We start from the raw sequence: 13420 nt of genomic DNA, 5'->3' as shown, positions 1-13420 counted from the left end.
GGCGTAGGTATGATTGCTATAATTAGAGAATTAGTGGCAAATAGCTTAATCTTTGGGATTTGATAGTTGTAAACATTCCTTGTATAGAATAATGAAAAGAGTATAAGAAGAGGGTCTTCCTAAGGGAATGACGGACAGTTTTCCAGAGAAAATATACTTGCTCTCATAGATTTGTCATGGTATTAGAGCCCTAGCTATGGTGTCCTGTTTTTAGAAGTTTAAGGTTGTTCTAGAGGTATCATCTTTCTCAAGTACTCAGTCAGATTTTTTCCTGTCATTTTTAGAGTTTCCTTTGTGGTTAAGAATGTCAGAAATCAGAAATCTTGCCCATCAAGATGGATGGAAAAAATTATTTTTCTTGGGAGTTTCAATTTAACATGTTTGTGAAAGGGAAAGAATTGTGGGGACACAAAGATGGGTCCATTCCTAAACCAACTGAAAATGCTGAAAAAGCAAAGTGGTAAAGTAATGATGCCAAGGTAATTACTTGGATTTTAAGCCCAGTAGATTCCAAAATTGTTCTCAATTTGCGTTCTTATCCTTGTGCTAAAGATATGTGGGCTTATCTAAAGAAGATTTACAATCAAGATAACCCAACTAGATGATTTCAGCTTGAATTAGACATGTCTGAATGCTCCCAAGGGACTATGTCTATTCAAGAATATTATTCTGGGTTTATTAATATTTGGGCTGAATATAAGGAGCTTGTTTATGGTAATGTTTTGATTGAGGGTTTAAAGACTCTCCAAGTAGTGCATGAAATTACTCAAGGAGATCAGTTTCTCATGAAACTGAGACACGAATATGAACCTGTCCGTTCAAATCTTGATGAATAGGGCACCCACTCCATCATTGGAGACTTGCTTGAGTGAACTCCTTCGAGAAGAACAGCGATGCTTGACTCAGGCAGCGCTCAAACAGAAAGACATTGGTCCCAATCCACTGGATGCAGCGTTTACAACTCAGGCTAGAGGAAAGGATGTGAGCACAAAACAGTGCTACAGCTGCAAAGAATTTGGCCATATAGCCATTAATTGCAAAAAGTACTGCACCTACTTCAAGAAGCCTGGACATTTGATCATAGAATGTCGTCGACGACCTCAAAATCGATCTCCTAATGCTTTATATGCTGCTCCTGCTGAGGGTTCGCACATGGTTCCTAATGCTTCATATGCTGCTCCTGCTCCATCTCATTCTTCTACCACTTCCAGCGTTATAACTCCAGAGGTAGTTCAACAAATAATTCAATCTGCAATCTCAGCTTTTTGCCTCAAAGGTAAAACTACCTCATCTCCTTTATGGTATGTTCACTCTGGTACTTCCAATCACATGACATTTTTGTCAGCACATCTGTCAAATATAAAGCCATATGCGGGTAATTTGCAAATTCAAACTGCTAATGGTGAAGTTGTGCCAATCAAATTAGTGGGTGATATTCCTCATACTTTGCCGTTGCATAATGTCTTACATACACCATGTTTGGCTTCCAAACTTATATATGTTGGTCAACTGGTTGATGACAATTGCAACGTCTCATTTTCCAAATTTGGTTGCATTGTGCAGGATCAGGCGTCGGGGAAAGTGATCGAGAAGGAACCTAAATATGGAAGGATGTTTCCTATTCGTTTATCTAGATATCCCAGTAATAAATCCTTGTTTTCATTACTTTGTTCTACCTCTACTCCATCATATTAAATGTGGCATAAAAGATTGGGGCATCCTAATGCCAAAAAATTGTTATTCATGTTGAAATCTGGTCTGCTCTTGAATAAAGATCCTATTGCTTTACAAGATGTTTTGTTTCATTGTGATAGTTGCAAATTGGGTAAAAGTGAAGCTCTTCCTTTTCCAATTCACAAAGACATAACTACCAATTTCTTCGACTTGATTCACTCAGATGTGTGGGGGATTGCACCTATTTCCTCCCATTCTCACCACAAATACTTTGTTACCTTCATAGATGACTATAGTCGCTACATGTGGATCTATTTCTTGCATCATAAATCTGGTGTTTCCGATTCCTTTCAAACGCTTCATGGCTCATGTAAAAAATCAATTTTCCACATCTATAAAAGTTTTGCGATCTGATTCTGGTGGAGAGTATACAGATCATGGATTTCAAAATTTTCTTCAAAGTGAAGGAATAATTATCCAGTGAACTTGCTCGTATACTCCTCAGCAGAATGGGGTCGCTAAACGAAAAAATTGACATCTTTTGGATGTTACCTGAACACTTCTTGCTGCATTTGTTCCAACTCATTTTGGGGTGGAAGCTCTATCTACAGCTGTGCATCTTATCAATCAACTACCTTCACCCAGTGTTCTAAATGGCGGCCGCCTAGGCGCTTGGAGGTACCCCGCCGCCACGCCAATACCCCTTGCCGTTTGATTTGGCGCCCAAGGAGGTTTGGCAGTGTTTGGCGGCCGCCTTGGCGGGCTAGGCAGGGGGCCTTGGCTTGTTTGGAGGCCTTGGGTGGCCTTAAATGTATAGAATAAAAATAAAAGGGCTTCTTATGTAATTTTGACAAAATCACACATATATATACACAATTACATAATTACGTTTTCATCCAACACCCACTCACAGCTCACTCCAGTCGATCAAAGCCCCAGCCAGTCCGATCAAACTCCAGGCGACTCGTTCCATCATCTGATCGTCGATCTTCCATCGTCCATCTTTGGCGTCGGTCGGTCGTCGCCGACTCGCCAATATGTGTGTGTCTCTCTCTCTCTCTTTCTCGTCTCTCTCTCAATCTCTCTCTCTCTCTCTCTCTCTCTCTCTCTCTCTCTTCCATTTTTTTTTTCTGATCGTCCAGGACCAGATGGGTCCACGATCCTGTTTCACTCTCTCTCTCGTCTGTTTTTTTTTTTTTTGGTTACCCAAGAAGGCAAGAATAGATGGGATTCATGGGAATACAAGCCATCGTAAAGAATAGATGGGTCCAACTAGTAAATATTCCCAACATTTATCTTGTTACCCACAAATATTTTGGGTTTTTCTACAAATTTCTCAACTTGCCCAGTTGATTCTATTTCTTCCATGACTGTTGTTGACTGTTGAGTGTTGATTGCTGGCTGTTGTTGACTGTTGCCCAGTTTGGGTTTTTCTTTGGTTCTGTTGACTGTTGTTGAACCTCGTTCGGCAAGCTAAAGCTTAGCAAAATCAGCTGCTGAAGGTCGAAACCCTTTTTTTGTGGGATTATTCATTATTGTTAGAAGGATTTCTTTGACAATTTATGGTGGATTTGGCGTTAATATTGCAAGTAACTGCAAGTGTGGACCATTGATTTGCTTGCTGAAGGTAGACATTGATTTGCTTGCTGTTAATATTGTTTTTAATGTGTAGGCCTATTGTAAATGTCTCAACCAATGTCTCAATCCCAAAATGTATCTTCAATGGCCTCTAATGCCCCCACCGATAATTCAACAGCCCTTAAAAGAGCATCAAATGATATGGGATGGGAGTATGGAATACTAGTGGATCCTACGAATTTGGATAAAATACAATGCAAATTGTGTGGTAAGAGTATGAGTTCAGGGATTAGTAGGCTAAAAAAACACATAGCTCAAATTAAGGGGTCTGTTTCCTCTTGTCCTAATGCAAGCAAGGAAGATATAGCCAAGTGTAAAGCGGCAGTTGAAGAAGGAAGTAAGAAGAAAAAAGACAAGCTTCAAGCGGCCAAGGAGATTAGGGAGGAAGTGACTATCATGGAAGAAGAAGAAGATGGTGATGAGGAAGTTGAAATTGTAGGGACAAGAAAGAGGCCCCATACTCTACGTCCCATGGATAAATATGTATCGGATATCAATCCCGGGAAGAAGATGATAGGACAACAAACCATAAGTGGTACACTTTTGAAGGCTAGAAGTGAGAAAGTGGATAGTTTTTTGGCTCGATGGGTGTATGAAGCCGGTATCCCATTTCATGCTATTGACAATAATAGCTTCCGTCAATTTTGTGAAGCGGTTGGTCAATTTGGCGTGGGCTACCAACCTCCAAGCCAATACAAATTAAGGGAGCCATTGTTAAAGGCGGAAGTAGAGAGAACCAAAAAATGTCTCAAGAAGCAAGAAGAAGAGTGGGCTTCAACGGGTTGTTCTATTATGACCGATGCTTGGAGCGATCGAAAGAGGAGAAGCATCATGAATTTGTGTGTCAATTGCAAGGAAGGGACTATTTTTCTTTCTTCTAAGGAAACTTCGGATGAGTCGCACACGGGGGAATACATCTTCAACTATGTTGACAAGTGTATTGAAGAGGTTGGGCCAAAAAATGTAGTTCAAGTGGTGACGGACAATGCATCAAATAACATGGCCGCGGCGGAGTTGTTGAAGGTCAAGAGGCCTACCATCTTTTGGAGCTCATGTGCCACGCACACCATAACCCTGAATTGGTAAGCTACCAAAATTCAAAGGAGTTATAGAGAAGGCAAAGGCCTTTACTATATTTATTTATGCTCACCATACGACTTTGGCATTGATGAGAAAAGCTACCAAAAAGAGAGATATAGTGAGGCCGGGTGTGACTAGATTTGCAACATCTTTCTTGACTTTGCAAAGTTTGGCGGAGAAGAAAGAAGCCTTGAAGGTAATGGTTACTAGCAATGAATGGGGGAAGAGTAAATGGGGTCCAAATAGCGCAAAAGGGAAAACACCATATGCTACCGTGCTTAGTATATCATTTTGGAATGGTGCAAGTCTATGCTTGAAAGTTTTTGCTCCGCTAGTGAAAGTGCTTCGACTTGTTGATGGGGACCGTCCCTCAATGGGCTTTGTGTATGGAGAACTACAAAAGGCGAAACAAGAGATCATAGAGGCATGCAAATCTAAAGAGGCTCAATACAAGCCGATATTAGATATCATTGATACAAAATCTCAAGGTCGGCTAGATAGTCCATTACATTTAACGGCTTATTTGTTGAATCCTTTTTATTTCTATAAGGATCAAACCATTCAAAATGATTCAAGCATCATGGAGGCGGTTGTTGAATGTGTTGAAAGATTCTATCCGAAAGATGTGGATGCCCAAGATTATGTCATCAATAAAGAGTTGTTGATGTACAAGAACAAAGTGGGTATGTTTGGAAAAATTGTGGCCGCGAAGGGATGTGAAGCAAACAATGACAATTATGATCCGGGTAAATTATGGCTTTTTTAGTTCTTCATTTAATTTACTAATTACTAGTAATGTTAGTAGTAAGTTAGCAACTTAGTGCAAATAGAATTTTAAGTTGTGTTTTTTTTTTTCCATGACTAGTTGGTTGGTGGTCTAATTATGGCAACTCTACACCCAAATTGCAAAGAATGGCTATGAGAATTCTCGCTTTGACTTCAAGTTCATCCGGGTGTGAGAGAAATTGGAGCACCTTTGAGGGGGTAAGTCCATATACTCTTCTCTTCGTCTCTTGCTCTTATAGTAATTGCTACTACTTGAAATTATTATTAAAGGAGAAATGACATGGATTTTTTTATGTATAGATACATACAAAGAAAAGGTATAGACTAGATGCAACAAAGATGAGCAATCTAGTGTACGTCCAATTCAATGCCAAACTCATCAACAAGAAAGCAAGGAAGAAGGAGAAAGATGTCCTACTTGCTAGCGAAGCAACCTATGCACAAGGTTGGATTGTTGAAGGTGGTGATGATGATGAAGTTGAGCCGGGTTCGGGACTTACATATGAGTTGCTTGCCACCACTATAGGAGTGGATGAAGTCTTTATGCCAAGAAAAAGTGGTAGAAATGTTGGAGTACGTGAGCCGTGAGAGCTACATGAAGAAGATTTTGTATCGGAAGATGACTCCGAAGAGGAGGAAAATGAGGAGATTGACTTTGAGTCCGATGGAGATCAAGTTTTGGAGGGGTATGGAGGAGAAGAGATAGAGGAAGGAGATGAACTTTGAACTTGGCATATTCAACTTTTTTGCTAGTTGCTACTACTTAATTTCATTTAGGTTTGTACTTTGAAGTTTGAATATTAAACTTTGCATTATGGTTATGTAGAACTTTGAACTTGCATTATGGATACATGGAATATAGTTTGATTGGATAATAGTTTAAAAAAAAAAAAACCACCGAATTGCTTGGCGCCGCCTAGGTGGCTTGGCGCTTGGAGGTGGATCTCCGCCCTACTAGCGCCAAGCGCCATTTAGAACATTGCCTTCACCCAATCTTCAAAATCAATCTTCGCAGTTTCAGTTGCACAAAACTCATTCCGACTACAACCAATTGCATACTTTTGGTTGTCTTTGTTATGTTCACTTGCCAGCACCAAATCGGAACAAATTAACAGCACAATCTGCACGTTGTGCATTCCTTGGGTATGCGCCTAATCAAAAGGGATTTTTGTGTTATGATCCTTCCGTTCGTCGCATTTGCATTTCTCGTCATGTTGTCTTTGTCGAAAATCAATATTTTTTCCAAAATCATCATGCTTCTACTCCTCCATCATCATACTCTTACCTTCATGACTTTGGTAGTACTTCTCCAACTTTTACAAGGTTTAAACCTGGGATGGTATATCAGCGAAGAGGTACAACTACCATTCCACCAGATGGTCCTAACCGCGAATGCTCCCCAGCTTCTGATCCACGTCGTGAACCTCCTCAACTTCGAAGATCCACTTGCCCATCTAGACCACCTGAACACTTGTCATTTTTAGCTACTTCGTCACCAACATCGATTCCAACCACTTATTCACAAGTCATGCGGCATTCATGTTGGCAAAAAGCAATGTAGGAAGAATTGGAAGCTCTAGAGAAAAACCACACTTGGGACATTGTCCCTTGTCTAGTTAACCATAAACCGATTGGCTGCAAATGGCTCCTAAGAACGATACAAAGCTTGGTTGGTGGCTCTTGGAAATAGACAAGAGTATGGCATTAATTATGAGGAGACTTTTGCTCCTGTGGCTAAAATGACAACCGTTCGTGCACTGATTTCTGTAGCAGCTTCTCAATCATGGCCTTTATTTCAAATGTATGTGAAAAACGCCTTCTTACATGGTGATCTCAATGAAGTCTATATTAGACTTCCTTCAGGTGTCCAAAGGAATTCTATTTCAGATGTATGTGACGCTCTCTTTATGGGCTAAAACAGGCACCGCGGGCTTGGTTTGAAAAGTTTCATAAGACTCTTCATTGACTTGCTTTAACTCAAAGTGCTAATGATCCTTCTCTATTTATTCGTCGCTCCGGTGCTGGTATAACTATTCTCCTTGTATATGTCGATGACATAATCATCACGAGCACGGATATGAAAGGTATTCATCAGCTCAGCTACGAGAATCTTTACATTCATCAGCTACGGATATGAAAGGTATTCATCAGGATTTTGGAACTCTCACCTATATCCTAGGACTTAGTCAACTCAAGGGATTTTGTTAATTAGTCCAAATATGCTAAAGACCTTATTGTCAAATATCGAAAAGATGAAGGAAATTTATTCTCTGATCCTATGGCATATAGACAGCTAGTAGGCAACTTGGTCTACTTGACAATGACCAGACCAAATATTTCCTATGCTGTCAATATGATGAGTCAGTTTATGCACCAACCTCAGCATCTTCATCTAGCAACTGTCAAATGAATCATTCGCTATTTATTGGGTATTCCGGAGCATTGGTTATTCTACAAAGCTGGTTCATCCGTCCAGCTTACAGCTTATAGTGACGTTTATTGGGCTGGATGTCCAGACTCATGTCGATCTACAACTGGGTGGTGATGTATCTTGGCGTTGCTCTTATTTCGTGGAAATGTAAGAAGCAAGAAAGGGTTTCAAAATCTTCCACTGAAGCCGAATATTGAGCCATGTATTCTGCGTGTTCTGAGATTGTTTGGCTGCGTCGCTTGCTCTCTGAATTAGGCTTTCCACAAGTGAATCCCACACCTTTGCATGCTGATAATCTGAGTGCCATACGTATTGCTGAAAATGCAGTACTCCATGAACAAACAGAACACATCAGGGTGGACTGCCACTACATTCGGGAAGCCTGTACGGATCACATCATTACTTTGCCTCATGTGTACACGGGATTTCAAACCGCAGATGTTTTCACAAAAGCATTGACGAAGACACGCCACCAATTCTTAGTTGACAAATTGATGCTGGTCAATTCATCCGCATCAATTTGAGGGGAGGTGTCAAGGCTGAATTTATGGATGATTGTCATACCAAAAATAGATGATTTGTTTAGTGGTCTGATTGCTTATGACCAGCAAATCAGGTGTAGGATCTTTGACTTGTATGATTGCTATAATTAGGGAATTAGTGGTAAATAGCTTAATCTTTGGGATTTGATAGTTGTAAACATTCCTTGCATAGAATAATGAAGAGTATAAGAAGAGGGTATTCCTATGGGAATGACAGACAGTTTTCCAGAAAATATACTTGCTCTCATAGATTTGGCACATAATACTTAGTCTTCACCACCTAGTATGGCAGCTATAACCTAAGTAAATAGATTGAAAGAACAAAGCCTGTCAACTTGATGATCATAACTATGCAAAGTACACATGTTCAAACAATCGAAGATACAAGAAATAAATCTACTAGTAACTGAGCAGAATCATGTGATTACCATCTAATGATGGCGTTGGGGCCAAGGTAATGAAAAACTGGCTTCCGTTCGTATTTGGACCAGCATTAGCCATGGATATAATACCAGCTCCAGTATGCTTTAATTTCGGTGTGATCTCATCCTCAAACTTTTGACTGCAATAAATTAACAAACAAGTCAACCATAAGTCAAAACATTCGAAGCCTGAAAACTTCCACGTGGACAATACTAGCAGTGAACCAAGTTCCAGCCAATGAAAATCCCAAGAGTGGTATACCTAAGCAGATTTTAGATAAAAACAAAAGTTTAAACTAGTGACCCTTGTAATTAGTTACAGTTACTGATGCTTTCATGGCAACACAGTGCAGCCTCGACAGTTTATTCAAATCATAGGAAGATTATTATTATTATTTTTTGGGTAATCAATCTCACAGTAAGACTTGGAATGAGATTCTAACAATAGCTGCTATATGGTTAAGTAAGTAATCAATTTCACATGCACTTAACTTGCTTTAAATTCCTACAGTTCAATTTACTATTACTAAAAAACTTGGCAGCTGTTGATAGACTACAGAGGGTAACAGGAAGAGTCAAACGAATTACGTTTCACAAGCCACACAACTTTGCTAACGTTTTACCTGTCTTCCCACTACTATTTAGCAAACCAACTTGAGCAACTCTCCAGTGACTCCAACCTCACATCTTTTACACACTATAGGATTAAGATAGAACAGATTCAGAACCTTCCCTTCTGTCAACCTGTCTGCGGGTGTTGGGTTTGGGGTAAGATTCGTGTCCAAGGTTTGATATATCACACCCCGAGTTCCCAAAGGATCATACGTGACCTTGACACCTACATTAGTACATTGGAGTTGATCCCTCTTAGAGGATCCTTCCCTCCTAAGAGAGTCAATAGGAGGCTGCATTGAGTTCAAAATCATGACACTTTCAGTTGCAAATTCTACATTTTAGGCACAGAAATATAGAGGTGAAAGCCTCTAGATTTCACCTCTAGAAATCCTTTGGGCACCCCTTTGGCTGGGGGGAGGGAGTGGGTGGGTTGTGGGATTGGACAATTCATCAATTCCCTCTTGCTCCAATTTTTTTTTTGTTCCTCAAAACCAACCATCAGATCTCCAGTGGCGAGGAAGATCTTCAGGAAGAATGAGAGAAATCAGTTGTTCGCCTTCTCCCCGTCCAGTGCGTCCACACAAATGCAACTCTTGTCAGCAAACAACAATAACCACTCATCACCAGCTTCTCCATTATAATTCAACATTTTGCTACCCACAACAGCACCATCAGACAATTCCCTGAACTGACTGAATTTTTTTGTACCTCTTCTTTTATTTCTACCTTCAGGCAGGGTAGAGATTTTATTAGCCAATAAAATAGCGACTACAAAACATGTTTGGACCAATAGATCCTAAACAAAAACAAAAGTTGATAGCTCCCTTATGTTTTAGAAATCTGGGGCAGTCATATGAAACTAGCTCTCGAATTTTGAAATAATCAGTAGACCACATAATTAACAACTAGTCAGAACTTAAACTTAAATGTCGTCATACATGCTGATAGTTGCTCAGGAGAGAAGCTGAACCTGGACTCATCAACTACTGTGTCACAAGTTTTTTGGCAACGTGGCAATAATTCAGAAACAAAACTTTGAGAAACTAGGAAAACGGCTGACTGAATTTCAAATATAAACAGGTCAACAAATATGTCAAGGGACGAATTGCATTGTTTTTGCAATATTTCAACAGATAAGTAGGAGTCCATAGTGAATGTAATTGTTGGCGGAGATTCTAAATTATTCATTATTCCCACAGGGCCACAACCAAACTTGCTTCCAAACCAGTTGGATCACACCACCTACTCTTATAAAATAACTGGAGTTTTCCATGCAAGTTTGATAACTAGTCCAACTATTCTTGGTGAGGAAATTGTTGGGACACCAATTGGCCAAAAAAGCTAAGCCGAGGAAATGGGCCCAACAACTTATATCAAGCACCCAACCTCATGGGCAACCTCATATTGTACGTGGAGATGCAAACGCCATAAATACAAAGTATAATGGAAAATGAAGAGAATTGAATTTCATACCTCCAAAACCAACAAAAGCTTAAGTTGCTATTTGCTAGCAAATAGGGCAAACAAAGTGCATCTCCCAAAAGAAAAAAATCCCACCTCCTATTTTGCAATAGTTTTTGACAAGTTGACACATTCCTTTTACAAGATATAAAAAGTGGGAGAAGCACCTAGACAACAAAAGGAGGCCCAAGGAAGTGCCCCTTTCAAATGCTGACATTTCGTTGTGAAATGCACACTAATGTGACGCTAACTTATTGGGAAATGAACTTATGCAAAATAGGTACGACTCCAGATAAGCTTTTGAGTCTTCCTTCAGATAAACCATTAAATACTGAATCCCAGCGTGAATTGATCGTTGGATGTGGCAACTTTGAAGAGACAACAAGAAAAGAAAAGAAATTTGCAGCATAAGAGAATCTTGTCTATTAATAGGAATAGGCTGCTCAAATCAGCAATTTCCCAACAAATATTCTCTTTCATTCACCTCTTGTACTGCAATTGCAGTTGCTAGGCGCCCGGCAACGCAGATGTTTAGAAGCAAATTCACATGTTGGGTATAATCTTTTATAGTCAGATTGAAAATAAGAGAGATTATGAAATATCCCCTTAGCCTAGTCACTTTTCCAAAATAAGCATTGTGCTGAAGTTCTCAAGTGATCGCAGTGCTTCATAAGAGACCTACAACCATCTAGTCAATACATTTTCAACTTTGATCAAAGGGGAATTGGTTATAAGGCATGCAAATGAAAAACAAAAACTCCTAAAAATGGCCTCATGGAACTGAATAGAGGGTGACCGCAGGCTACAGTAAATAGGAAAGAGGAACCCATATACCACAGAATGACCTGTCTTTGTTTCATATTGGAGAATAGAATGAGATAATGGGAAATTTTGGGCAAAGATGGGTTACCTCACTTCGTACAATGGATGAACGATAATGAAAAAGGCAATTGGTGAACGATAATTGAAAACTTGTAGTATGATAGACAAAATTCGGAATTCTCCTTTCACTCATAGGTTTTTTTTTTGAAAATCACTCATAGGTTGAAGTGTGAACAAATGCAAACCTTAGATGTCGAAAGCTAAACAACTAATATCTTTTCAACCATTGTTGAGCTAAAGATGCAAAATTAAAATCTTGGTGTGTCACTTTCTAACCATGGATGATGCAAGAGATAGTGTCACGACTATCGTATAATATCCCAAATGCATGTAAAAGTGAATGAATGTCTATCCTTCCTATAAAATTTCAAATTCCAATACCAATAAAAAACTACTCCCGGTAAAACAGCATTTGGGAATTTTTCTTGTTCATATTGTACAAAAAGGAGATCATAGGTTGAGAACATACCCATAAATGGATTCTCCACCCCTTCCTGTACCCGTGGGATCCCCACCTTGCACAATAAAATCCTAAACGAAAACAAATGCAAACGGTGAACTACTCAAGACATAGAAATGTAGCGCGTGCACAACAAATACATCACATCGAAGTTTGTGCATCTATGTTTGATGACAAAGAAAAAGTTTAGGAATACAACAAGAAGCACAACATTCCTAAATTGCTAATTTTCAACTACCTATTTGAAACACTGCCACAGAGACATGTAGTGCACAATGTTGTGTATCTTGTCGTATTCCTAGACTTCCTCGATATGAGAGGGAGGGAATACCTTGATGATACGGTGGAACTTGACATTGTCGTAGTAACCTCTACGAGAGAGTTCAATGAAGTTTCTGCAAGTTCTCGGCGCGTGGTCTTTGTACATCTAATTTTACATAATATTACCAGTTACAGCGATGAATCAATGTTACAAATTCATACACGAATAAACATTCACATATGGCGAAAGAGAGGGTAAGAGAGAGACAGAGGGGGGATACCTCGACAGTGAAAGAACCCATGGAGGTCTCGAGAGTGACCTCCGCTGCTCCTCCTTCTGCATTATTCCACATCTTACTTCTTCTTCTTCTTCTTCTTCTTCTTGAGAGAGAGAGAGAGAGAGAGAGAGAGAGAGAGGTGAACACGGGACCGGAAAAGGAGGAGAGACCTTTGGTTACAAGATTCGCTCGGGTCTAGAGGAGTTTACAAACGGGTAGGGTTAACGTAACGGGCAGACCTTTCTCAAGTGGTGCAGTGCACTGCCGACCCGGTGATCCTGCCGAGCGGGTGTCGAGCGGCCACTCCAATCGTTCTTCTCGAAATTAACGGTCCGGATTTAAACATTTTTTTTCTTTTCCTTTTTTTTTTTTTAAATCTGTTGTACCTTTGCATTCAGGCCGTCCAAAACACTGGTTGCAAATTATAATTTGTAATGGGGAGCATGATTAATTTATGCTCAAAAACAATATTTTAGAAAAATAAAATGGGTTAGTTGGTAGGCTTGGGAAATGAAATTTTAAGAGGGTTGGGTTTAGAAGTATTAATGAAACCTGATTATTAATCGACTGTGTCACATTCCAAAATGAGAAATGACTAGTCATGAGCCAAAGAGACCCCAAACTCGTAGAACATGCAAACTAAAAAAAATTTAATTAATACCAAAACAATGAACTACTGAACAGCCAACCATTTTTTTATTAAGAACAAATCCAACCAATTAAGTTCAACAAAAAGTATCGGGCACAATCATCCCATGACCGACCAATATCCAATGATCCAACAATAATAAAAGGAGTTTGTTATCTGACAATTATTTTGAATGCGGAAGCAATTACTAAAGTAAAATTAGGATGAGACATTCTAAGGAGGTCAACAAAAGAAAATCCCG

The 13420-nt window shown here is 39.5% G+C and overlaps 2 protein-coding genes across 4 annotated transcripts in view; one reads left to right on the top strand and one right to left on the bottom strand.

Annotated features, from left to right (window-relative positions):
* LOC131322286 (peptidyl-prolyl cis-trans isomerase CYP18-2) overlaps window positions 1-12753 on the bottom strand; it is a 28155-nt gene extending 15402 nt beyond the window's left edge. The window contains exons 1-5 of one of the 3 annotated variants that reach the window (XM_058353549.1): window positions 12643-12753; window positions 12534-12611; window positions 12323-12418; window positions 12001-12062; window positions 8580-8713 (exon numbers count right to left, since the gene is read on the bottom strand). In XM_058353549.1, the coding sequence (XP_058209532.1) occupies window positions 8580-8713; window positions 12001-12062; window positions 12323-12418; window positions 12534-12605 (364 nt within the window). In that variant the 5' untranslated portion in view covers window positions 12606-12611; window positions 12643-12753. Of the gene's footprint in view, window positions 1-8579; window positions 8714-12000; window positions 12063-12322; window positions 12419-12533 lie in introns of all 3 variants that reach the window. The other 2 variants (XM_058353550.1, XM_058353551.1) reach the window with 2 other exon arrangements.
* On the top strand, window positions 53-7292 carry LOC131322285 (uncharacterized). The gene is made up of 3 exons (XM_058353547.1): window positions 53-5138; window positions 5258-5376; window positions 5479-7292. Exons 1-3 carry the CDS (start codon window positions 4481-4483, stop codon window positions 5764-5766), a joined length of 1065 nt encoding a protein of 354 aa, XP_058209530.1. The 5' UTR covers window positions 53-4480; the 3' UTR covers window positions 5767-7292.
* Window positions 12754-13420: the final 667 nt, after the last annotated feature.

The sequence above is a fragment of the Rhododendron vialii genome, chromosome 4a, assembly GCF_030253575.1.
Source record: "Rhododendron vialii isolate Sample 1 chromosome 4a, ASM3025357v1".
In the NCBI taxonomy this organism is placed as follows: domain Eukaryota; kingdom Viridiplantae; phylum Streptophyta; class Magnoliopsida; order Ericales; family Ericaceae; genus Rhododendron; species Rhododendron vialii.
The sequence above is the reverse complement of the archived record's forward strand: the minus strand, read 5'-3'. Positions and strand labels throughout refer to the sequence as shown.